Source organism: Pelophylax lessonae, assembly GCF_965119305.1.
Source record: "Pelophylax lessonae genome assembly, chromosome: 3".
NCBI lineage: Eukaryota > Metazoa > Chordata > Amphibia > Anura > Ranidae > Pelophylax > Pelophylax lessonae.
The window spans coordinates 157,545,437-157,572,029 of NC_138770.1; the positions used below are offsets into that span (position 1 = coordinate 157,545,437).

Consider the following 26,593-nt stretch of genomic DNA (forward strand, 5'->3'; position numbering starts at 1 on the left):
TTCCTTGCTGGGATCTTTGGTCCTGGCAAGATTTTTTTAGAAAAATTTTTTTTAGGCAGCTTTTTTCTCCAGTTGTTCCTGTGAGATCTTCAAGCAATTATGCTGGAGCTGGGTGACGGGCTGGATGTTAAGATCCAGTGGTCACCCCAGTCAGCCTACGAGCGCGTGCAGGCCCTAGCTCCGCGCTGGGTCGGCCGCGACATAGTCCCACTGGACGGGGACTGACCCTGCGAGTTAAACGTCTCGCCGGGACGCCGACGACCAGTTGGATACTGAGTCGCGGCGTCCGTATTGGTCAACAGCCCCCCCACTTCGGTGGAGAGGGGTACTGTTAGGAGGGGGTGCCCGCCAGTTCCGGTATGGTGAGTAGTATGTTCCCCCTCTCCCCTGTCGGGTTTTGGGAATAGACACGGGCCCCCCTGTGGATGGTCGGACCCTCTTGATCCTGGATGCCTCTATCCTATAGCATGTGTCACAGATCTCCCTCTTGAATGTGATTTGGTGAATAGGAACCAGGAGGCTTGGTTTGGGAGCTGACTATCGGATAGTCACTGTATGAGTGGGCACTGTAAAGGGACCATGACTGAAGTCAGGTGCTGGCATTACTGTTTAAGATGGCCATGTATGAGGGTGATATGATCCTACCTTATACATAAGGTTGCCTGGACTACCGCCATCCGCCGCCGCCATCCTCCCGCAGGCCGCACAGGCCGATGCCTTCCTTCCACAGGCAGCACGGTGTAGCAGGCCGCGGCCATCTTTCCACAGGCGCCGCCATCCTCCCGCAGGTCGCGCGGGGCCGCCATCTTGGCGTAGCCTCGTGTCTCCGGCATGGGGTCGGCCATTTTGGAGATGACCAGCTACCTCGAGGAGTAGCCGGAAGGCGTGTAAAGGGGCGGAGCCGCCTCCTTTACCCGGGAAAACGATCCAAAAGACTTCCTGTCTGTAAAGGACAGCGCTGAGAGCAGTTTGGTAGAAGCTTCTGTGCATCAGGTGGTGAGCCCTTGGGGTCTCTCTCTCTCTCTGTGGGGGTCCGAAGCAGGTAACACTGAGGGGCGCTGTTGCGCTGGGGGATTACAATAAAAAAAAAAGTTTTTTTTCTTTGCAATTTTTTTGTTTGCTGGCAAGTGTCTTGGATTAATCATGGACCCTGCCACACATGTATCCCCACCTGATCCCCTCGAGGTGGCCGCAGGACCCTCCAGTGCCCCACTTATGATTGATGCATTGTCAGCAGTTTTGGAGTCTTTGGTATCCCGGGTGGAGGTGGCCTGTCAGGGACGGGGGGCAAGAAAGCGACCCCCGCCTACCCCTATTTCATCTGACACTTCAGATACGGATTCTGAGCTTGTCACTGCAGCTGCAGGTCCCTCTTCTGGGGCTGCTGTCTCGGGTATGGTCTCCTCAGACAGTGAGGAGGACGTTTCTGCCTCCGCCATAGCACAAGAAGAAGCGTTGGTGGACGCACTAGTTGTGTCTGTCCGGGAAACCTTAAGTCTTGAGGTTACACCGGCAGAGGTAGCTGATACTGAAATTCCTTTTGGTACTAGCAAGCCTACCAAAATGGCTAAGGTTTTTCCCTTGCCCAAATGTTTTGGTAATCTAATTAAAGAAGAATGGGGTCGTCCAAAACTAACCCCTGCTATTTCCAAACGCATTGCTAGGCACTATCCGTTTGAGGAATCCCTCCTTAAAAAATGGACGGTACCACCAGTGGTGGACTCACCGATTTCCAGACTAAATAAAGCCACTGTTATCCCGTTGGAGGACGCTCCGTCCTTTAGGGATCCGGTGGATCGTAAAGTGGAAGCGGAATCCCGCTCCATTTTTTCCCTGATAGGGTCAACCTTTAGGCCAGTGGTTGACATTGGTTTAGTTTCACAAACATTGACAGAATGGACCAAATTGTTACGCCGTGACCTAAAGAAGTATCCCCCCGGCAGTATCCGATTTGATGAAGCAGATTATACAAGGACTACAATTCATCTGTGACGCCGCCCTGGACGCCACTCCCTTGTTAGGGCGTGCGTCGGTTTCAGCAGTGGTCCTCAGACGCGTGTTGTGGTCGGCGGATCAAGGTTCCAAAAAAGCTTTTGCTAATCTCCCCTTTCAAGGGGATCGCCTGTTTGGGGCCACCTTGGATGAGATTATAAAGGATCTCACTGGGGGCAAGAGCACTTTTTTGCCACAGACTGCTAAGGGTAAAGGATCTCCTAACAGCCGAGGACCTTCCTTTTCCTCTCATAAAAAGTTTGTTCGTTCCGCTGGGGCGGGCGATAAGGGGAAGCCCTCCAAAGCCCCTTCAGGGGGTTTCAAAGGGCGCTGGTCGGGTAAACAAAAGTCCGGCTCAGCCAAACCTGAAGATAAGACCAATACAGCCTGAAGGTGGGGTGGGGGGACGTCTTCACCAGTTTCCGGATCCATGGCTTTCCAGAATCCCGGACAAATGGGCTCGCGAGGCCATACGGTCGGGATACAAGATCGAGTTTCGATCACTTCTACCGGTGCGGTTCTTCCCTTCCAACAATCGACTATCCCCGGATCGCTTAAAAGCTTTGCGGGGGGCAGTAATGGACTTGATGCAACAAGGAGTGGTAGTCCCCGTTCCTTGAGCAGAACGTTTTCAGGGGTTCTATTCGAACCTATTCACAATACCCAGAAAGGAGGGCAAGGTGCGTCCAATTCTGGACTTAAGAGCACTCAATCATTTTGTCCGGGTACAAGAATTCAAGATGGAGTCCATCTGAACAGGGGTGGCCTCCCTGCATCAGGGGGATTTCCTGGCGTCCAGAGACAGCAAGGATGCCTAATTTCAGATCCCCATCTTCGCAGGACATCAGCGTTTTCTTCACTTTTCCCAAAGATCATCCCTGGTTCCCACCAGGAGATTGAACTATCTGGGCCTAACTTTGGATACATCCTTGGCAAGGGTGTGTCTCCTTGCGGAGAAACTCCAGAAGATTCAGTGAACGATTCGGATGTTGCTGTCTGTCAACTGGCCTTCCCTTCGGACTTGCATGAGGGTCCTGGGACTGATGGTGGCCTCAGAGGCAGTACCGTATGCCCAGTCTCATACCCGAATTCTCCAAAAGGAGATTCTTGTCAAATGGAATCGGAATCCCGATTCTCTGGACAATCGGATCCGGTTGAGCGAGCGGACCAGGGAGTCTCTGGTCTGGTGGCTTCGGTCTCCGATGCTCAGCCAGGGGAAGTCATTTCTTCCGATAGAATCCAGGTTACCGATAAATGTATTGGAACTGAGAGCGATCAGACTTTGTCTGATTTACTGGACCGAGCAGCTCCAGGGCAGCCCGGTTCGGATCCAGTCAGACAATGCCACGGCCGTGGCTTATGTCAATCACCAAGGGGGCACCTAGAGTGTCCTGGCGGCCATCGAAGTGGCCAGCGTTCTTCGTTGGGCGGAACGGTTTGTTCCGGCTCTCTCCGCGGTATTCACTCCGGGGGTGGAAGATCGGCAGGCAGATTATCTCAGCCGTCAGATTCTGGATCAAGGGGAATGGCCTCTTCATCCAGAGGTATTTCACCAGCTGTGCCTTCATTAGGGCACCCCGCAGGTGGATCTGTTGGCCGCTCGGCTCAACAGGAAGGTGCGGAGGTTTGTAGCTTGCTCCCGAGATCCTCGAGCGGGCGCAGCAGACGCGCTGGTCGCCCCGTGGGGACAGTATCAGCTACTGTATGTCTTCCCTCCTCAAGTTGCTGCCGAAACTTCTTCGCACGATAGAGGTGGAGGGAATTTCAGTTATCCTGGTAGCTCCGGACTGGCCTCGTCGACCCGGGTACGCCGACTTGGTCAGGCTGGTCGCGGATGCTCCTTGGAGACTTCCTCTCAGGGAGGATCTGCGGTCTCAGGGACCGATCTTCCATCCTGCTTTACAATCGCTGGCTTTAACGGCCTGGCTATTGAGACTCAGGTGCTGAAGGACAAGGGACTGTCAACTTCAGTTATTCCTACTCTAATTAAAGCAAGGAAAGCGACTTCCAGAAAAGTCTATCATCGCACATGGAAGTCTTATATTGCGTGGTGTGAATCCCTTGGATTTCCTCCACGTGCCTATTCGGTGACCCGAATCTTGGTTTTTCTGCAACAAGGGGTTGAGCAGAAGCTGGCCTTGAGTACTCTCAAGGGTCAGGTTTCAGTGTTGGCAATCTTCTTTCAGAAACCTTTGGCTACCCATTCCTTGGTGCGGAATTTCATCCAGGGGGTGCGGCACCTGGCTCCGCCAGTGCGCGCGCCCTTACCGCCCTGGGATCTTAATTTGGTGTTGTCGGTTCTTCAGAAACCTCCCTTTGAAGATATTAGGGAGATTCCCTTGCTTACGTTATCCCAGAAGGTGGCCTTCTTGGTGGCCATTACTTCTGCACGCAGGGTGTCAGAACTGGCCGCATTATCCTGTCGTTCCCCATATCTGGTGGTTCATAGGGATAAGGTGGTTCTTCGTCCGAATCCATCCTTCCTTCCTCAGGTGGTTTCAGAGTTTCATCTAAATGAAGATATTGTGCTACCTTCCTTGTGTCCTAAGCCCAGTCATCCTCGGGAGTTTGCGTTACATTCCTTGGATGTGGTTCGGGCAATCAGGGTATACTTGAAAACTACGGACTCGTTTCGTAAAACGGATTCACTTTTTGTGATCACGGATGGCCCCAAAAAGGGGTTACCTGCATCTGCCGCGACTATCTCCAGATGGATCAGACAGACGGTGGTACAGGCTTATTCTATTAAGGGTCGGAATCCTCCGTTCCCTGTTAAGGCGCACTCCACTCGGGCGCTCAGTGCTTCCTGGGCCTTCCGCCATCAGGCGTCAGTGGTCCAGGTTTGCAAGGCGGCTACCTGGTCGTCGGTTCATACCTTTATAAAATTTTAAAAGTTGATGTGTTGGCATCGGCAGATGCCTCTTTTGGCCGCAAGGTTTTGCAGGCCGCAATTTGAGGAGACCGTTGGTCTACCTCAAGGGTTTTTTTCTGTTGGGTTTTCAGTTGAGTCTCATCCTTTGGTTTGATGAGCCTTTAAGACTTCTAGTCGGAACCGGTTGGACCTTCTGGATTTAAATTTTTATTTCGGTTATCCCACCCCTCATTTGTGGCACTGCTTTGGGACGTCCCAATTTGATATTCATCAAGAGGACTGCGTCTGTCAATGAGCGACAGAGAAAAATGGATTTTTGTAAAATCTTACCGTAAAATCCTTTTCTCTTAAGCTCATTGGCAGACGCAGTACCCGCCCCTCTACTTTTGAGTTGGGTTGGGTTAAATTCTCTGACACTGCTTTGTGACATAACTAACATCCTGTAGCAGAGAGAGAGAGGATATACCCTCTGGGACTGCCCCTAAGGTGTGGCCAGAACGTTTTCCTTCTGCCTGGTGTCCTACTCCTGTAGAGGGCAGTATAACCCAATTTGATATTAATCAAGAGGACTGCGTCTGTCAATGAGCTTAAGAGAAAAGGATTTTACAAATCAATTTTTGACCCCAGGGCGGTTACAGGACCTACATCAGGCGGTGCAGGATCTTCTCGCTCAGGGGGTGATTGTCCCGGTGCCTCATTGGGACAGGTTTCGGGGTTTTTATTCGAATCTGTTCACTGTGCCCAGAAAGGAGGGCAAAGTGCGTCCTATTCTGGACTTAAAAGCGCTGAACCGCTTTGTGTGCATTCGAAAGTTCCGCATGGAATCACTCCGCTCGGTGGTGGCCTCCCTGAATCGGGGGGAGTTCCTGGCCTCTATAGACCTGAAGGATGTGTATCTACACATCCCCATTTTCGAGAGTCATCAGAGGTACCTTCGATTCGCTATCACGGAGGAACATTACCAGTTTGTGGTGTTACCTTTCGGTCTCGCTTCGGCTCCAAGGGTCTTTACCAAAGTGTTGGGCGCCTGTTCTGGGCCTGTTGCGGGCACAGAACATTGCGGTCTTGGGATATCTGGATGGTCTCCTGTTAAGATCGAGTGCCAGTCAGAGCCTGCTGTGCGATCTGTCCACTACGGTCCAGACGCTTCGGGAGTTCGGTTGGACAATCAACATTCAGAAGTAGACCTTGTCGCCTTCGGTTCGTCTCCCGTATCTGGGAATGGTTGTGGACTCTAGCAAAGGTGTTCTTACCGGAGGACCCTACAGAACGAGGTCAGGGACAACAAATCCTCGTCACTCAGGACCTGTATGCGGTTCCTGGGGTTAATGGTGTCGGCCTTCGAGGCGATACCGTTTGCACAATTTCACACGCGCTCTCTTCAAGCGGAGATCCTAGCCAGGTGGGACAGTCTACCTCAGTCCTTGGGACCTGAGAGTGTCTGAGTCGCCAAACCAGAATGGATCTCTTGTGGTGGCTTCAGTCCCCGGCGGTGTCGGACGGAAAATCCTTCCGGCCAATTCTGTGGACGGTAATAACCACGGATGCCAGCCTGACGGGCTGGGGTGGCGTTCTGGGCAACCTGTCTGCCCAGGGCACTTGGTCGGAGGAGGAATCCTCCCTTCCGATAAACATATTAGAATTGAGAGCGATCAGGCTGTGCCTGATCCATTGGTCGGATCGTCTTCAGGGCCGTCCTGTAAAGGTTCAGACGGACAATGCCACTGCAGTGGCTTACATCAACCACCAAGGGGGCACCAGGAGTGCCCAGGCGGCCCAAGGAGTGACCAGTATTCTGTCTTGGGCCGAGACTCGTGTCCCGGCGATATCGGCAGTTCACATTCCGGGTGTGGAGAATTGGCAGGCCGACTATCTGAGCCGCCAGACCCTGGACCAAGGGGAATGGTCCCAACACCCGGAGGTGTTTCAGATGCTGTGTGCGAAGTGGAGATCCCCGGATGTGGATCTGTTCGCGTCTCGGCTAAACCACAAGGTGTGGAAAGGTTCGTGGCAAGAACGCGCGATCCTCTGGCAAACGCCTCGGATGCGCTGGTGGTGCCTTGGCATCAGTATCGACTGATCTATGCCTTTCTTTCCTCCGATTCAATTGCTGTCCAGATTCCTTCGCACATTGGCCTCGGAACAATCGCTGGTGATTCTGGTGGCGCCGGACTGGCCTCGCCGGTCCTGGTACGTGGACATCGTTCACCTGGCCGTAGAGCCTCCGTGGCGGCTGCCAATGCGAGAAGATCTGCTGTCCCAGGGACCGATCTTCCATCCTGCTTTAGTCGCTGGCTTTAACGGCCTGGCTGTTGAGAGACAGGGGTCTCTCCTCAGGTCATTCCTACTTTAAACAAGGCTAGAAAAGGCTCTTCTGGTAAGGTTTATTACCGTACATGGAAAGCGTATTTTGCCTGGTGTGAGTCCAGGGGTTTCTCTCCTCGTGCCTATTCGGTGGCGAAAGTGTTGGCTTTCCTCCAGACTGGTGTGGACCAGCGTCTTGCGTTGGCCACAATTTAGGGCCAGGTCTCTGCACAGGCTATTCTTTTCCAGCGCCCAGTGGCGTCTAATTCCTTAATTCGCACCTTTATTCAAGGTGTGCGTCACCTGGCTCCCCCTAAAAGGGAGCCCTTACCTCCATGGGACTTGAACTTGGTTCTGTCCGTGTTGCAGCGTTCCCCTTTTGAAAACATCAGGGAACTTTCGTTACCCATGCTATCTAAGAAGGTTGCGTTCCTGGTAGCGATCACTTCTGCTCGCAGAGTGTCGGAGTTGGCGGCGTTGCCTTGCCGCACCCCTTACCTGGTGGTTCATAGGGATAAGGTGGTTTTGCGACCTAATCCGTCCTTTTTCCCAAAGGTGGTTTTGGAATTCCACCTGAATGAGGACATTGTTTTGCTTTCGCTTTGTGCGAATCCTAAGCATCCAAAAGAGGTTGCCTTGCATTCCTTGGATGTTGTGCGGGCGATCAGGGTTTACCTGTTGTCGACTGAATCCTTTCGAAAATCGGATTCTCTTTGTCCTTCCTGAGGGACCTCGGAAGGGTATGGCTGCGTCTGCAGCAACCATTGCCAAATGGATCAGACAGACCATTGCAGAAGCCTATTCGTTGCGGGAACTGGTTCCTCCCTTCCCTGTCAAGGCGCACTCTACCAGGTCGATGAGTACGTCCTGGGCCTATCGGCATCAGGCTTCGGTGGCCCAGGTGTGCAAGGCTGTGACTTGGTCGTCTGTGCACACCTTTTCCAAATTCTATAAAATTTGATGTTCTGGCGTCAGCTGATGCCTCCTTTGGCCGCAAAGTTCTCTGTGCGGCACTGCCATGGGGAACTCTGGTTTTGTATGGGTCCCTGGCTGTTGGGGTTGTTTTTTCCCTGGGTTATTTGTTTTCCTGGGTTGTTGCTCCTGTTGAGCCCTTTTTTTGTTACCCAGAAGGTTGCCTTTCTGTTCATGTAAGGTTCCTCTCTCTGATGTGGGTACTGCGTTGCTTTCTGACGGTTGCGTTGCCCAACCCTCATGTCTACACTTTGGGACATCCCCATTAGTGAAGACTATGTGAATGGGCGGACAGTCCCTGTCCGAGGACGTAAGAGAAAACTGAATTTTTGTAAAATCTTACCGTAAAATTCCTTTCTCTGAGTCCTCCGACAGTCGCCGCCCCTCTTTTGGGGTTTTTTTCTACACTATTACTGCTTGCGACCAAACTGAGTTAGATGGCTATTGCAGGGGGGTATTGGACTAGGACAGCCCCCATGGGTGTGGTTATGTAGATGAATTGTTCTTTTACAAGTCTTATGCCTAGAAATTCCTGCGGAGAGGAAGCAATACCCCATTAGTGAAGACTGTGTGAATAGGCGGCGACGGTCGGAGGACATTTAGAGAAAGGGATTTTACGGTAAGATTTTACAAAAATTCGGTTTTTACTCACTGAACTGGAACTCCATTTATAACATTTGAATCATGTATTTTTGGTTGATATTCTATCTCTATCATTTAAAATACACCTATGATAAAAATTATAGACCCTAAGTGGACAAACTTACAAAATCTGTAGAGCATCAAATAGTTATTTTTCCCACTGTTCCACCATTTTATTCTCCAGTCTTTTAGAAAATGTTTTTGGGGTTTTAATGTGTTGGGGAAAATAAACAAAAATGGTTCTGGCAGCAAAGGTTGCGGTTTAAAATTTTAAATACTATAATTGAATTTACAACTAGTCGGAGTTGGAACTGCCTACATTTGTCTTTACACTGGTTTTATGCATTCCCCAGCACAGCAGGATTTTAATAGGGAGATGGGAGGGTCAGCACTACATTCAAGTTGTGATTCTGTTGCAATCCAAACCTGTCTTTTGAACACACAGAGTTTGCAGACAGAGGAGATAAAGTAAAGACTTAATCAATGTGGTGTTTGCCTTAAATTCAGGATGCTTTGTAAACAGTGATAAACGCAAATTGTACTTTGAGTGATCTGTGTTGGTCCTTTGCTCTGTGCTGTCAAATAGTATTTTGTGCCTTGTATTACAGAAATGTTTCTGAAAGATTGTCTGGAAGACAGACGAATCAGAGGGCTGAAATACAGGTAGAACAGCTTCTATCATGTTTGTTATTCTGGTGTTGTGGTACTTGGCATGTAAAACTGTATGTTTGAACTTACACAGTTTAAGGCCCCTTTCAAACACACTATTTTACGCCATTTTGCCACGATTTTGACTGGACTTGATGCAATGCCTGTTATTCTTACTCCAATTGTTGTAATAGTGACTTATCCCTTGCTGAGACCTATTCCTGGCCTGTAAAAGCAGATGCAATCACCACGGACAATCGTTATCAGATAGCTGAACTCACCAGACATCATTTCTTTCCATCCATGTAGGTTTTATTGCTAGCAGTAGGTATAGCAGACAACAAAATGTGGCAAATGATTGAAGGATGGTATCTGCAGGTCAAAACATGGTAATGTGTTACCAGATGTGAGAAGATTGTATGAAAGGCCTAGACAGATGTGGCCATCTCTATTCCCACAAGCATAAAGAAGCAGGAAGAGGTAGTACATCAAAGGTGGGAGGGGACAGGAGGGAACACAGAAGAGAAAGGCAAGTGTAACAACCAAAATAACCACAAGATTGCCGTATAATAACCAAATATAAATACATTACCACAACTATGCATTGTATTATATCTTACATATTGATGTAACGGCACACCTGTGTAATCTTGAGGTCTGTGGACCTCAAGTTGCATCAAAGTCGGACCTAAGTAGTGCAGGGACTACTTTGAAGTTGCACCGATTTGAACGGTACTCATTAGAAATCATGAGGTACGACTTGTCATGCGACTTTGCAGTCCTATGTCGCATGACAAGTCGCACAAGTGTGAAAGGGGCCTTAAAGATGCTATTCTAGATTAGACTGTGTTCACTGAGACAGTTCATGGAGGTCATTTTATCTTTATATAATCAGTTTCTTGCATCTCAGGCTGCATTAGTATACAATATTTTGCAGTAATGTTTTTAGTGGTTACTTTAACCTGGAACCGTTAACCTAAAATCTGTATTATTGGACTTCTCTCTTTCTAGGCAGCCTGCAGAGCAATAGAGCAGGCCCAAAGTCAGAATATTACCAGACTTAATATTCGTTCAGACAGTGAGTTCACTATAAAAGGTGAGAGAAATGGAAGTTCTTGTGTTAAGCTGTCAATGGTGTTAAGCTGTCAATGTAATGACTAATCTCTATTAATACAAATGTTAAAGCATGCAAAAATGCGGGGGTCAGATCTATTGCAATAATGGTGAACCTTAAAGTGGAACTAAACCTAATTTGTAAGGCTCCATGTACACGGGACGTTGTTAAAAGTCCCTTTGAATGCTGGAATTTTTAGGACGTTTGAAACGTCCGTTCGGTCGCGTTTGTACCCGCGTTTAGCGGGCGTTCAGCGGCGTTTAGGGGCGTTTGCGTTTAGAAGCGTTCCTAGAGGTCAAAAAAATTATTCCCCTTTAAAATGGAAAAACGCGAACGCTAAACGCGGGTCATCGCGTTCGGACACGTTTAGACGCGTTCGGACGCGTTTGTGCGTTTGAAACGCCGGGAAACACACATTCGAACGCAAATAATTGCGTTCTAAAAAAAGTCCCTGAACGCAACTGCCTGCAAATGACTGTAAACGACCTGGTGTACATGGACAGATAAGATAAAATGTAGATGGGTTCAGGGGCTTCTGAAAAAAACGCTCAACTGCTCCTAAACGACCATTTCCAGCGTCCCGTGTACATGGAGCCTTAGACTGCGAGCGGGCTGCTCTTTATTGCTGAGGAGACATGCTATGTGTCTTCTGCAATAACACACTCTTATCTACCTGCTCGCAGTGTAGGATGACGTCACAACGCTAATCAAGAGGCCTAAAACCCAGCCTGGGAGAAGCTGACAGCAGCTGTCAAGGAATGGAACCGTTGCATCACTGAAAGGTGGAGGTGAGTATTGTTTGCAGTTTAGTTCCCCTTAAAAAACAAGCTCACTGGGCTGCAACTAATGATTAATCGATTAGCTGGCTGAATATTTCGATTAATGGGAAAAAAAACTGTAGTTAAGTTAGTTAAAGAGGTTGTAAACCTCCAAATTTTTTATTTTTTTTAAAAAATGAACACATGAAAGAAAAACAAATAATGAGCTAGTATGCATCGCATACTAGCTCATTATGAAATACTTACCTAAGAAAGAAGCCCCGCAGTCCCAACCACTTACCTGTCTCATGGGCGACATGTTGTGTCGCCCTTCTTGCGGGTTAGCGGCCTCCGGCCATCTGATTGGCTGGAGCCACAAAGACGTCACTCCCGCGCATGCGCGCGGGAGCCGACAGTAATGATACGGGGCTCTGAAGGAACGGCACAAGCAGCCGTTCCTTCAGAGCGCATGCGCTAGTCGCACCCCGTTACCGTCATCTGCCCTGGAACTTTCTGACCAATTATCGCAGACTCTGCAATTTGTATGTGATGCTAACCTGGACTTTATTCAGCTCGCAGCCAGAGCGTCAGTGGTAAGTGTGCTCATCAGACATGCGATCTGGCTAAAGTCCTGGTCGGTCGACCAGGCTTCTAAGAAGCTTTTGGCAGATCCTCCATTTCAGGGTGATCGCCTTTTTGGTTCCTCCTTGGATGACTTGATTAGGACATTCACTGGGGGAAAGGGCACATTCCTTCCTCACTCAACTAAGGGTAAGTCTCCCTCGCGTAGCGAGGTCCTTCCTTTACAGCCCAGAATCGTCTTTTTCGTGCGACCTTATTACAGAAAACCAAATTGACTTTGGGTGGAAAAAGATCCGGGAAACAGTCTGGTAAGCCGAAATCCTCTGCCCCAAGCACCTCCAAGCAGACCCCTTCTGCCTGAAGGGGCGCCCCCACCCACTTCAGGGGTAGGGGGACGTCTCAGTTTCTTCCCGGATCCTTGGACCTCATTGTTGCATGACAGGTGGGTCCACGAGGTAATTCAGTCCAGGTACAAAATAGTTTAGTTCCTGTCTGCCAGACAGATTTTTTGTTACTTCCTCTGACAGTCGCTGTCCGATGGCATTAGCCTTCACTAATGGGTATTGGCGCACTCTGCAGGGGCAGGCTAGGCAGATAATTCATTATCAGGTTAATACAAAAAAACTTTTTGTACCGCAGCACGCCACTAGGGGGCCATCCCTCAACCATTACCATAACCCAATCTTAAATTACCTCAGTTTGAAGCTGCCTAGCGTCAGGAGCAGAGCTTTAGGTCTTTCCTGCTGGGACCTAGTGTCTTGGCTTTCTTATATTTTTTTCTGAATTTGTTTTTTTTCCCTTACACAATAGATTTTTATTTTCTCTCACTATCATTAGTCAGGGATTCCTTTCCTGGAGGACTACAAGTGACTGCAGAGCTGGGCCTCGGACTGGGTATCATAGATCCTTATGGAGTCCCAGCCTGCCAACGAGCATCGCAGGTTACTGGTACGCCCAGTGCCCCTCCACATGGGGACGAGCCTGTGGAACTGCGCTTCGCTGAGGATGTCTCAACCCAGATCGCCCGCGTGTTGCCAGCGTCCCTCCATGGCTGACGGCAGCCCCACTTGAGATGGGAGGTCTCCCGTATCTGAGCGGTGCCTGCTGCTGGACTGGTGAGTACTGAACACCCTTGTCCCTGGGGACGTTTGGGGGGTTGTGGGCCCACTCTTAAGGGATAGCAGGGCTGGTGGTCTCTGTAGGATTCCTCTTCTGGCCGGGTTGGGTTTCTCCCTTCCTCCATGCCACCGCTGGGGGCGTTGTATGGGAATGCTGTGGGGGTCTCCCTGGGATCCCTGCTGATAGCCAGAAATGTGTTTTGTACACTTATTTTGCAGCCATTTAGAGCGGCCGCCACGTTTAGTGGTATGCAGATTCTCAGCTCTGTGTAAGACAGCAGCCATGTGAGGATTCTGCTCAGGCTCCCGGTCGGGCTCCATCTTGGATGTGGGCAACATGCCTAGTAAGGGCAAGCGGCCATTTTCCCTGTGACTTTTGTCATAGACTTTCATTAGGCACCTTTTCTCTGGGCTCGATGGCGGGCCTCTAGCGATGCGAGGACACTTCCTCCTTCCTCTCCATTTTTCTCCTGTGTAAAAATGTGCTGACAGGCTGCAGATTTTTCAACCAAAACGTTTTTTTACTTGTGGCTAGTGTGTTTTCACAGGGGGCTCTTTCTGTTAGTGCAGTTTGCGGGGGGCGCGGGAACCGCCGATTTTAAAGCGCTAGCGTCCCTTTTTTCATTTAAGGCAATTATGGACTCCCAGGATAATTAATCCCGTGCAGACCTGGTGGGGACTTCGGGTACGTCTGAACCCTCTCCTATGGCCCCAATATCTGCTGCTCTGGCGACTTTGGCTTCCCAGGTGAATCTGCTGATGTCGGCACGCTCCCCCTTAAAAACGGCCTGTGCCCTCCCTGTCCTCTGACTCTGTGCCCGAATTGGTTGCCATGGATGATGGTCCCCCTGAGGGGTCCCGGTCCTTTACATTGAGAGAGAGGAGGAGGGGAAATCTTCCTCCTCGGTAGCGCGGGAACGCGATACGATGGATGCTCTCATGGGCGTCATCACAGAAACTCTTATCTTAATGATGAGCCAGCTCAATCAAGTTAGCGGTCCTTTTATTCGGGTTCTGCAGACCCCAGACAGTCGGGTCAGGCTTTTTTCCTGTCCGGTGGATTTTCACGAGATTGTGAATGGCCAGTAGCGGCGCATTTAGCACGTTGGTGGTGCCGAAGCGTTTTTCTATCCGCTCTCTGTTTTTTGGAGGCGGTAGGCGAACGTTGGTCGGTGTCCCCAAGCAGTGGATCACACTGTCTAGGCTTGCTGCCAGTAGAGGATTCCCGGTATTCAGGGATCCGGCTGATAGGCGTGTGGAAGCGCTTGCCCGCCACATTTATTCTCTGTTGAAACCTTTGTTTTGCCTCAGCGATGGCCTCTCAGGCGCTTATGACATGGTGCAAGGGGCTTCGCAGCAGGATCAGCTCATCCACACTGCAATGTTCCTAGGCGACGCGGCCTTGGACGTGGCTCCGTTTGTCGCCCGGTTGTCTGCGGTGGGGATTGCGATCCACCACATTACCTGTTTAAAGTGCTGGTCGGTTGACCACACGTCCTAAAAAACGTTGTCTGAGGGTCCCCTATGAGGGGGGTCGTCTTTTTGGGGTAACTCTAGAGGAGTTGATTAAGGGGCTCACGGGAGGTAAGAGTACTCGTCTGCCCCAGGTCACAGTGGGAGAGCCCCCCCGCACGCGGAGGGGGCCCTACTTCAAGACTCAACATAATTGCCTTTGGGACGCAGGAGAAGGATAAGCCCTTTCCGACTTCACGGTGGCAATGAGGAGCCGTGGCCGGGTAAGCCAAACGCCGGTCAGTCTGGTTCGCGCGGCCCAGTCCACCTCTCCCTAAAGGGAAGCCCTCCCCGTTGTCGGGGTGGGAGGACGTCTGTTTTCCTTTCAGGAACCCTGGTTGTCCGGCATTCAGGACAGGTGGGTTCATGAGCTGATTCGTTCAGGGTACAAGATCGAGTTTCGATCTCGCCCCGCGGACAGGTTCCTCCCGTCCAGCTAGTCTCACAGATCTCCTGAGGGCTGTGCACGATTTGCTTGCACACGGATTCATTGTACCTGTTCCTTTCCAGGAAAGGTTTTGCGGTTTTTACTCCAACCTGTTCACGGTGCACAGAAGAGAGGGCACGGTGTGTCCGATTCTGGACTTGTAGTCCCTGAACCGCTTTGTGCGGGAAGTTCAGGATGGGATCCATCCGGTTGGTGATGGCCTTGTTGAGGCCTGGAGACTTACCCATCCTGCAAGGCGATGGATGCCAGTATCTCCACATCCCTATTTTCGAGGGTCATCAGAGATATCGTTGCTTCGCGGTGGCTGGGGAGCATTACCAGTTTGTGGCGTTGCCTTTCGGTTTCGCTTCGGATCCCAGGGTTTTCACCAAGGTATTGGCTCCGGTCTATCTTTACTGCGTTTACGGGGCATTGCGGTCCTTGGTTACCTGGACGACCTCTTGTTCAGGTCGACCTCATGGGTAACCGTGGCAAAGATCTGGCTGTGACGGTTCAGACACTTCAGGAGTTCGGGTGGACCGTCAATTTTCAGAAGTCGGCACGGACTCCCTCTACTAGTCTCCATTACCTAGGGATGGTCCTGGACTCTGCTGAATCTTGGGTCTTCCTTCCGGAGGACAAAATCGGGACTCTGCGGGAGGAGATCGAAACTTTCAGGAAGGTCGATCTCTCCTCTTTGCGGACCTGCATGTCTTATGGTCTCGGCCTTCGAAGCAGTTCCGTTTGCTCCATTTCACACCAGGTCTCTGCCAATGGAGATCCTGGACAGGTGGGACAGGACACCTCAGTCCTTGGAAAGGAGTATTTCCTTGAGTTATCCGGTGCGGTCAGATCTCCTGTGGTGGCTCTTGCCGCTGTCCTTGATGCAAGGTCAGTCCTTCCGACCTCTATGATGGACGATTGTCACCACGGATGCCAGCCTGTCGGGCTGGGGTGGAGTTCTGGGCACACTTTGCACCCAGGGGATGTGGTCGGCGGGGGGAGACTTCGCTACCGATCAACGGCTCCAAGCGATCAAGCTTTGTCTTTTCCGGTGGTCATCTCAGCTTCAGGGGTGTCTGGTGCGGGTACAGACAGACTATGCCACGGCTGTGGCTTATATCATTCACCAGGGGGGCACGTGGAGTGCCCAGGCGGCCAAGGAAGTGGCCGAGATTCTGTCCTGGGCCAGATCGCAGGTACCTTTGTTCTTGGCCGTTCTCATTCCGGGTGTGGAACACTGGCAGGCGGACTATCTACGTCGCCAGACTTTGGACCAAGGGGAATGGTCTCTACATCCGGGGGTGGTTCACCTCCTGTGCGCCCGGTAGGGGACCCCGGGTGTGGATTTGTTTGCGTCCCGTCTCCACAAAGGGTTGGTAAGATTTGTGGCCAGGACGCGCGATCCTCTGGCTGACGCCGCAGACGCGTTGGTGGTGCCTTGTAGGGCTGCACGATATTGGAAAAAAGTACATTGCGATATTTTTTTTTCAACAATATATATTGCGATATTGAGAGGAAATCATGGAAGTATTGCAGCAGCGCAGCCTTCTTCTGATTGTAATTGCAGATTGCACCATACAGCCAGGGCAGGCCAGGGTTAATGTTGTTGTAGGGATTGACAGTCAGTGTGGATTAGGCACAGTCGGGTGGCAGGAGGTAGAAGAACACAGGCTGACATGACATCCATCCAGTCCCACACGTACTGACTCGACTCTTCACTCTGAACTGTTACAATACAAGCTTGTTTCCAGTTCTTCAGTGTCAGTATGGCGAGAGCCGCTGATTGGTTACAGGGAGGAGCTGAGCTCCTCACTCTAGGATCATATTACCGTCAGCCGGAGAACTAGGCTAGCTGCAGGCAGGCAGACTGAACGTGTGGGACTGATGTCGGGCTGTGTTCTGCTACAACCACTGTGAGTCATCCCGACTTCTCCCTGCCTAATGCCTATGCCTTACATCGTATCTTCGGCGATGTGACTATCGCCCACACCCACAGCACGATGGCCGATATCACATCGACTATTGTTCAGCCCTAGTGCCTTGGCACCGCTATCGGCTACTGTATGTTTTTTACTCTGTTTTCCAGGTTCCTCCGCAGGTTGGCGTCGGAACGAATGTCAGTCTGGTGGCCCCCGGACGGGCCTCGCAGGTCTTGGTACACGGACGTCGTTCGGATGGTCGTCGAACCTCGCTGCTGCCTTCCGCTGCGAGACGTTCTTTCTCAAGGACCGATCTTCCGTTCTGTTTTACAGTCTCTGGCTTTATCGGCACATGGCGTAGGAAGCTAATCAATAGCACATCCATTCATAAATAGCCTTGTAAGATCCAAAACACCATATCCATTCACCAATATCCTTGGTCTATCACCTTCTCCCTGAAAACTTACCCCATAAAGGGCCCCCTGTACAAACCTTGCCCAGGGGACACTTTATCCTGGAAGGGATCCCTGGTATGACCTGGCAAATAGGGCCTGTCACAGTAATTTTCCTACCATGTCCCAATCCTTGGTTGATATCCTATTTTTACTGCTGTTAAAACTGTAAATAAAACCCCTAGTTGGTGTATTCCAATACACACTACATTATATATCGCTTTAATTTTCAAAAAATATGTTTGAATTATGATCCTTGTCATTGTTTTGGTTTATGCCCCTTGTTCTTTTTCAACCACCTATGTCCTCCATTACAGCCCCTGGCTCTCAGACCAATTATATATACTTCATTCTGCAACTCTCCGTAATCTTACTGAGGTGGGGTGGGATAGTCCCATCTTTATTACCATATTTAAATCCCTTCTCTGTCCAAAGGGAGAGAGCGGGCGAAGAGAAGAGGAGGAGAAAAAAAAAGGGGGGGTTCCCCCCTAAGGGGGTGGGGGGGAGGGGTTGAAGGGGTCACAGCCCCCTCACCTCCCTCCCCTATCACCTTGTGTTCTTTAGAATCGTGTTAACCATATCTCGCTCACTACTACCTATATTAGAGGATTAATTCCATATATAAATTTCTCGTGAAATCGTATCTTGTGCAGAAAAAAAAAAACCCCACTCTCCCCTCTTATAACACACAACCAGAATTGAACACCCGTCCCGCATATGCAAAAATATAAACTTCAACATTCCACTCCAATAACCACACCCTGTGAAGAAAAAAAAAAAACCCACTTCCCCCTCCTCCCCTCTCTCTACTCCCCTCCCATTTCCTTAGAACAACCAATATGTTATTCTTACTCATCTATCCATGTTCTGTACCGAATGAATTTCTTTCTTTCTAATATTTCTGTTCTCTTTTTGATAAGCCGGTATCCATTTTGCATTTACACTGTTGACCACACTTCAATATTACCTTGTGTCAGACATATACAATTTTAAGTTTTTACAATCTTAATTTTCCTTAAGAAATAATCTTAAGAATAAGGAAAAAAGGAAGAAAAAAAAAACGGGGGGAAGGAGGGGGGATCTCTAGGTATCTATCATGTCATATGCGAGGCACCGGGTCGGATCTTGCATCTATAAGCTGGGTAAACCTATCTGAGCATTGGAAGGTGTGCCATGGCCTCCATGTTAATTGTAATTTATTTATTTTATCTGAAGCAATGGCTATAGTCTCTTCCATATTATAGATATCTCTGACTGCAAACGCCCATTCTCTAATTGATGGAGATGTGGTAGATTTCCAATGTTTCGGTATTAATTTTGCCGCATTCAGGAGATGGCATACTATTGAATTTTTGTACTTATGATCTGCGACGTCCGTAACATGTAACAGACAACATTCAGGGGTTAATGGAATAACTGTACCTGCAATTTCCTCAATCAACTCTCGTATTTGAGTCCAATACTCAACTATTTTTGTACACTGCCACCATATATGATATAATGTTCCTGATTGACCACATCTCCAGCATGTTTCAGATGTATTTGGGAACCACTTATTTTCACCGGTGTCATGTACCATTGGGTGAGGAGTTTGTACGCATTTTCTTGGAATCTAGTGCTCCTTGAACATTTATGTGTCATAGTACATGCTGTGATCCATTTTTTATCTGAAATTGCAACTTGTAGCACTTTTTCCCAATTTTCTTTAAACTTATCTGGTTTAATTTTTGCACTGGAAAGTAACAGTATATAAGTATATGACGTCGCTTTTTTAAATGGCGTTTGATCCAGACATATCTGTTCAAAGGCCGAAATTTGTCTCCCACAGGCCTTCTTCCTCAAGGGTTCATTTAAAAAATGATGTAATTGTAGATATGACCAGAAAGGTATGGTTAAAGCATTGTGTGTGTTTCAGTTGGTCTTTTCCTATAAGAATACCTTCCTTAAAAAAATGTGCAGCGACTTCAAAGTTACGTTATTATTTTCTCGTGCGTTAAGCCAAACGTCTGAATACCCTGGCACAAATTCTGGGTTGTTTATCAATGGCGTAAGAGGTCCCGGGGAACTCGATATGGCATGGAGTTTAATGACTCCATGAAACATTGCTAATGTCTGTTTTGTTAATGGGTGGGCCTTCGCTGTGGCCGGACATTTTTGCCATGTTATCCAAGGCAAAAATCGTAGCGGACACTCTATAATGTCTGATTCTAACTTTACCCATGCTTTCTTTGATTCATGAAAATGCCAGTCGATGATTCGTGTAAGGTGAGTTGCCTGATAATATAGTCGAAAGTCCGGTACTCCCATTCCTCCCCTCTCCTTCCGTCTAGTAATCAAGTTATGCCGTATTCGCGGCTGTTTATGTGCCCAAATAAATTGGGTCTGGATACTTCCGAGTTTAGCAAAATAGCTATTAGGAATCTTAATTGGCAGAGTATGAAACAAATAAAGCAGTCTTGGAAGAGTTACCATTTTTTTTTTTCCATAAAAGTTTTTTTATTGAGAAAAATATTTTGGCAAAACATGTAAACTTTCCATAGTGACATTAGAATAAGGACAGCGCCGAGGCGCAAGTGATAACAACATTGCAACAACCGAATAATGGTCAACATTTTACAGTTTGGTAAATGGAGTGAAACAATGCTACATAACAATAGTTACAAAACTGAGTGCATTGAATTTCTGATGGAAGCGAGTACTGGATTAGGGAAAGATGTTGGTGTGGAGAGGGGGGTGGGGGGGGAGGGTAATAAAAGAAAATCTTGTTGTATTGGAAGGAACGGATCGATCAATTAGCACGTTGTGAGGTTCCCTTGGCTACCCTTGTTTGGGGAGGGAGACCCTTATCAAAATTAAAATGGGATGATCCTAGAGGAAACATTATATAGAATGGTGTGAGAGTAGGAGTGAGAGTGTCTGAATTTACACGGGTTGCGGGGGAATCTGCGTCTATAAGGTCAGTATATTGTTTGGAGGAGCGAAAAGAAAGCCAACTCGACCATGTTTTATAGAATTTAGAGGGAACATCGTTGGCAGAGTGTATCAGATCTTCCATATCAGCAATCTTATTGATTCTCTTGAACCGCTCTGTCATCGATGGGATATTTCTTGATTTCCAATGGACTGGAATGCAGAGCTTAGCTGCGTTTAATAGGTGCATAGGAAGTGTTTTGTGGTATATTGGAATGGTGAAGAAGCATCTGAGCCGGGGTGAAATCAATGTCAAGGAGGAGGGGAGAGATTGGCGCAATCAGATAGTCAGAACTGCATGCAGTATCTATGCAAAAAGCAAATATGGAAAGGTTGGCTTCGGTAAACGGAGTCCAGTGTGGCTTGCTATGCACTTTGATGGCCGCCTCCAGTGAAGGGTGAAGTAACCCTGTAGGATCCAAGACAAGAAGAGAGAAGACCGGGCGCCGATCTAAGTGTAGCAATGTAACATTTATTAACAATTAAAGGAGTGCTACTCACAGGAGTCAGATAAAAACAGGCATCTCAACAGAGTGGTGGGTTTGCAGAGGTCGTCCAGGGGGTCCTTCCGTGATCCTGTCGGAGCTGGTGCTGCGGAGGATGAGCTGCAATCTCCTGGTGTGGGACGCGCTGATCGCTCGGTGGTGGTTTGGCAGCGTGGGTCCGCAGGGAGGAGGGCCGTGATGTCACTTCCTGGAGACACTGTGTACTCGAACGGCGACGCGTTGCGGAGCATGCGCTCCTTCAGGCCGTGCAGGGTGGGCTTATATGGGCTTATATGCCAGTGGTGTGGGGAGCTGAGGTACGGTGGCTCAGTAGGGACAGTAAGATGACCGCACAGCAGCACAACGCCCCGAGGACATACGAGAGGCGGGGAACAGTGTGAGAGCCGGGATGGAGAAGAGAGCAAGTGAGAGGGGGCGGAGAGTGTATGTAACTGAATGGGATGATGCGGAGGTCAATCCTTAATCAGCGAAATGTGCTATGATTGGTCCCAAGACCGATGTGCATAAAGGTGGAGCTGTAGTTGGTTGGGGAAGGGGATGCTGAATATTGATGGGAATGGGGATGACAGTAACGATACAGATGAGTGGGATTGGAGATGAATAATTATGAGTGGGATTGGAAATGAATAATTAAAAATTAAAAATGGAAAATAGAAAAATGAGAATTGAGAGGATATTGTATATACATATAGGGAAAAATATGGAGGAATAAAAAGAAATATACCCATACATACATATATATACATACATATATATATATATATATATATATATATATATATATATACATACGTACATACACACATATATATACACGCGCACACCTATAGACACATGTAAAAATTATATATAAAAAATATATGTGTGTGAAAAATGTAAAAAGTAATTTTGAAAAAATATATGAATATATAAAAAAATGAGTATATAAAAATAGATTTTGTATATAAAAAAAAGGGTATATATAGAAATACTGTATGTAAAAAATAATATATGTTAAGATAATAAATAATGTATAATATATAAATCTAAAACCATTATAAATATGTAAAGAAATAATATATGGGAAAATGAGAAGTAGTGAAGATTATTGCCAGAAGGGATGACAATAAATGTGGAGAGTGGCGAATTGGCATTAAGATAATAGGACAAACTGGGGTGACATGCTAGGGTATGAGACGTAATCAAGGCAGTTATGCAGACTGTGGGAACTGTTGAATAGATACGCACTTGGGAAGTTGCTTGTGATATACAAAGATACATTTGGACCTATATACTGGATACTTACTTTGGAAGTTACACATGGTGAAGGAGTTGTTATCAGAGGAGATGAGAGGAATCTCTGGAGGATGAAATGATGAACCTGGGCAAAGAATATTCATGTTAATAAGTGAAGACCAATTGGAGGTGAATACACTAAAGGAGATGGGAGATGGGCTACAGCAGCACATTGATCTCGATCTCCTCATTGAGGCCCCCAGGAGAGAGCGTTTCAAGGGAATAAATCCAAAAAGTCTCTCTCTGGCAGAGACGCCTGAAACGCTCAGTCCTGGGCAATGTGCTGGGGATGGACTCCATCACCCATACCTTAAGTCCTAGGGGGGACTTGTCATGGGATTCTGCGAAGTGTCTGGGGACACTGTGTTTGTCTTTACCCTTTTCAACCAGGCGACGATGCTCGCCAAACCTTTTCCTAAGTGGTCTGATTGTGCATCCCACGTAGAATAGTCCACAAGGGCAGGTAAGACAGTAGATGACATTCTGATGAGCAGTTATGGAACTGTTTTATTGGGTATGTTTTGCCTTTGATGGTGAATTCTTTTTGGCCATGCTGAATGTGAGAACAGGTGAGGCACAGAGCTTTACGACATTGGAACATCCCTATGAGAGGGATGAGGCATAGGGTGTTGGTTGGGTGGGTGGAAACGGACTTGAGTTTACTGGGGGCGATCAGGTTCTTGATGTTGGCGGTTTTGCGGTAGGAAACTTTTGGCGTGAGGGTAATGGTGGATTTTAAATGCGGGTCCTCTAATAGAATAGACTAATGTTTTTGAAAGATTTTTTCCATTTTCCTGTGTTTTGTGTGAAACTGGGTGGTGAACCGTAGAGGTTGGGGTGGTGGGCTGCGTGGGCAGGACAAGTTTTGGGAATCGGTTGTGTTGTACTGTTGGAGGTAGTGTGTATATGCTTGCTGGACCAGGGGTGATGGGTAGCCTTTGTCCAGGAATTTCTGGGATAACAGAGCGCTCTGCTCGCGGTAATCTTGTTGAGTGGTGCACTTTCGCTTTAGGCGACAGAACTGACTTTTCGGGATGTTTGATACCCACCTGGGGTGGTGGCAACTCCCATAGTGTAGGAAGGAATTTCCAGCGGTAGGTTTTGTGTAGTTTTTGGCTAAGATACTACCTTCATGGTGGTATAGTGTGAGATCCAAGAATGCTAGTTCGGCCGAATCGCACACCGAAGTGAATGACAGATTGTAGGGGTTTTGGTTACAATGTTCAACAAACTGCATGAAAGTTGATTGGGGACCATCCCAGATGACGATAATATAGTCTATGTATCGGGCATAGAATATGATGTTGGGGGAGAAGGGGTTGTTGTGCCAGATGTGATTGGCTTCCCAGTACCCCATGGTGAGGTTGGCATAGCTGGGGGCAAAATTTGCCCCCATAGCTGTGCCAGTGGTTTGGAGATAGAATTCTTCATTGAATTCGAAGTAATTTCGGGTGAGGCAGAATTCGGTGGCATCTAGGATGAATTGGGCTTGTGTGGGGTTGATATTGGGATCTGCGGATAGGAAATGTGAAACGGCCCTGAGTCCGACCTGATGAGGAATGGAGGTGTAGAGTGAATTAACGTCAAGGGATGCCCACATGTAGGTGGGCTCCCACGAGTAGTGGCTAAGGAGGTCCAATAGGTAGACACCATCTCTAATGTAGGAGGGGAGACTTTGCGCTAAAGGTTGAAGGAATTGATCGATATATTGAGAGAATGTGCTTGTAATACTGTCCATGGCGGCTACGATGGGGCGACCTGGGGGGTTACTACTGTTTTTGTGGATTTTGGGTATGTGATAGAAGTATGGGGTGGAAAAGAAATCCCTGTTAAAGAATGAAAATTCGTGTTTATTAATAATCCCATTTTCTTTGGCATCTTTAGCGAGGGACTGTGCCTCCGCTTGAAATTTGGTAAGGGGGTCTTGTGGAAGGGGGTGGTAGGTGGAGGTGTCAGAAAGGAGACGAAGGGCCTCCTGGATGTATTCGTCCCTATTTTGTACGACTATGCCCCCACCCTTGTCAGCAGTTTTTATGATGAGATCTTTGCTGTCAATGAGGTGTTTGAGCGCTTGTTTTTCTTCTCGGTTAAGGTTTGAGGCTTGGGCATGGGAGGGATTATTGGGGCGTTTGTGGTGATATTTGTGTAATTAGTTGGTGTACCTGAGACCAAAAAGGTTGGATGAGGGGACATTCCCACCAAATGTGAAGCATTGAGCCCCTTTCCTGAGAGCAACGCCAACATGTATCTGGGATGTTGGCGTTGTAGTGATGAAGGATATTTGGGGTTCTGTACCATCTGGAAATGATTTTGTAATTGTTCTCTTGGGTTGTAACATTAACGGAGCCTTTATGAGCAATGGTGAAGATCTTTTCCCATTCCTTGTCTGATAGTTGAGTATTCAGATCTCGTTCCCAGGCGTCTCATGCTCAGGGTTCATACGGTCCTGGAAAAGTTTTGGAATTTTTAGATGACACTTTCCAGGCCTGGAAAGGTCATGGAAAATTAGGAAATACACTAGGTTTTGGAAAAGTCATGGAATTAAATTACTGTGGGAGCAGTGGGGAGCGGATGCTTAATTATTTTAATTATTTTATGAGAATTATATTGCCACATACTGTATTTACATTTTGCTGTATTACCGTCCTTCCGGGTCCGCGGTATGCGCGTGCGGTCATTGGCCAGCAGCAGCCGAAGAGATGACCCAATCAGGCAGCGGGGAGGGCCGGCTGCGGTTTGCCTGGAGACACTGTGACTGGCTAGCAGCAGCAGTAACAGCCGGGAGATTATCAACCAATGAGGCAGCGGAAGCGTCACTGGAGGGCGGGCCGGCTGCATGAACGTGATGATGACGCGGAAGGGTGCAGTAACAGTCATCACGTTCATGCGGCCGGCCCGCCCTCCAGTGACGCTTCCGCTGCCTCATTGGTTGATAATCTCCCGGCTGTTACTGCTGCTGCTAGCCAGTCACAGTGTCTCTAGGCAAGCCGCGGCCGGCCCTCCCCGCTGCCTGATTGGGTCATCTCCTCGGCTGCTGCTGCTGGCCAGTGACTGACAGTAAGGGCAAACTGCGGACCCGGAAGGACACCTACCTGTACCAGTGCTATACGCTGAATGTAAAAATGCCCCCCCTCAGTGCTCTTTAGCCCCCCTCAGTGCTCTTTACCCCCCCCAGTGCTCTTTAGCCCCCCCATGCTCTTAGTCCCCCCCCCCGTGCTCTTAGTCCCCCCCCGTGCACTTAGTCCCCCCCCCCCCCCCGTGCTCTTAGTCCCCCCCCCCCCTGTGCTCTTAGTCCCCCCCCGTGGTGCTCTTAGTCCCCCCCCGTGGTGCTCTTAGTCCCCCCCCCCCGTGGTGCTCTTAGTCCCCCCCCCCCGTGGTGCTCTTAGTCCCCCCCCGTGGTGCTCTTAGTCCCCCCCGTGGTGCTCTTAGTCCCCCCCCGTGGTGCTCTTAGTCCCCCCCCCGTGGTGCTCTTAGTCCCCCCCCCGTGGTGCTCTTAGTCCCCCCCCCTGTGGTGCTCTTAGTCCCCCCCCCGTGGTGCTCTTAGTCCCCCCCCCCGTGCTCTTAGTCCCCCCCCCCGTGCTCTTAAGTCCCCCCCCCCCCCCCCGTGCTCTTAAGCCCCCCCTCCCCCGTGCTCTTAGCCCCCCCTCCCCCGTGCTCTTCAGCTCCCCACAGTGATTTTAATCTCTTCCCCCCCATGCCTTCTGGCTCCCCCAGTGCTCTTCAGCTCCCTGCCTCCCCCCTCAGTGCTCTCCATCCCCCTGGTTTTCCATGCCCCCCCGCGCCTTCCAACCCCCCTGCAATGCTTTCCAAACCCCCCCTTAATTCTCTCCAGTCCCCCCCACCCCGTGCCCTTAAGCTCCTCCAGTGCTCTCAGCTTCCCCTGTGCTCTTCTATCTTCTATCATATCTGCAGTCTCTGACCTTCTCTTGTATCATGTCCGCAGCCTCTGACCACCTCCTGTATCATGTCCGCAGCCTCTGACCATCTCCTGTATCATGTCCGCAGCCTCTGACCACCTCCTGTATCATGTCTGCAGCCTCTGACCACCTCCTGTATCATGTCCGCAGCCTCTGACCACCTCCTGTATCATGTCCGCAGCCTCTGACCACCTCCTGTATTATGTCCGCAGCCTCTGACCACCTCCTGTATCATGTCTGCAGTCTCTGACCTTCTCTTGTATCATGTCCGCAGCCTCTGACCACCTCCTGTATCATGTCTGCAGTCTCTGACCACCTCCTGTATCATGTCTGCAGCCTCTGACCTTCTCCTGTATCATGTCCGCTAAATGTACAGTGTGTGTCGTAAAACATTTGACATTTCGAACATGGGAGAGGCAGCGCTTTTTCACCCATGCACCTGAAGTGACACCGGCTCCCAGCTGCGGCATCGGTGCTTCTATCTCATCCACTGTAAAACAAGGGACCATTTTGAGTCACGCTGTATCCAGAAACTAAACCCTAACTGCAGAGATACTGTACACTACAAAGATTGTCATTTATTTTAGTAAAAATATGCTGGGTGTGACAT

At 49.0% G+C, this 26,593-nt stretch overlaps 1 protein-coding gene across 1 annotated transcript in view; it reads left to right on the plus strand.

The window, feature by feature from the left end:
- The window catches only part of LOC309548909 (ribonuclease H1-like), a gene marked incomplete at its 5' end in the record, with an annotated part of 80,088 nt that overhangs the window by 19,257 nt on the left and 34,238 nt on the right, over positions 1 to 26,593 (plus strand). The window contains 2 exons of the mRNA XM_082248834.1: positions 9,391 to 9,445; positions 10,442 to 10,526. Coding sequence (XP_082104960.1) covers positions 9,391 to 9,445; positions 10,442 to 10,526 — 140 coding nt within the window. The remainder of the gene's footprint in view (positions 1 to 9,390; positions 9,446 to 10,441; positions 10,527 to 26,593) is intronic.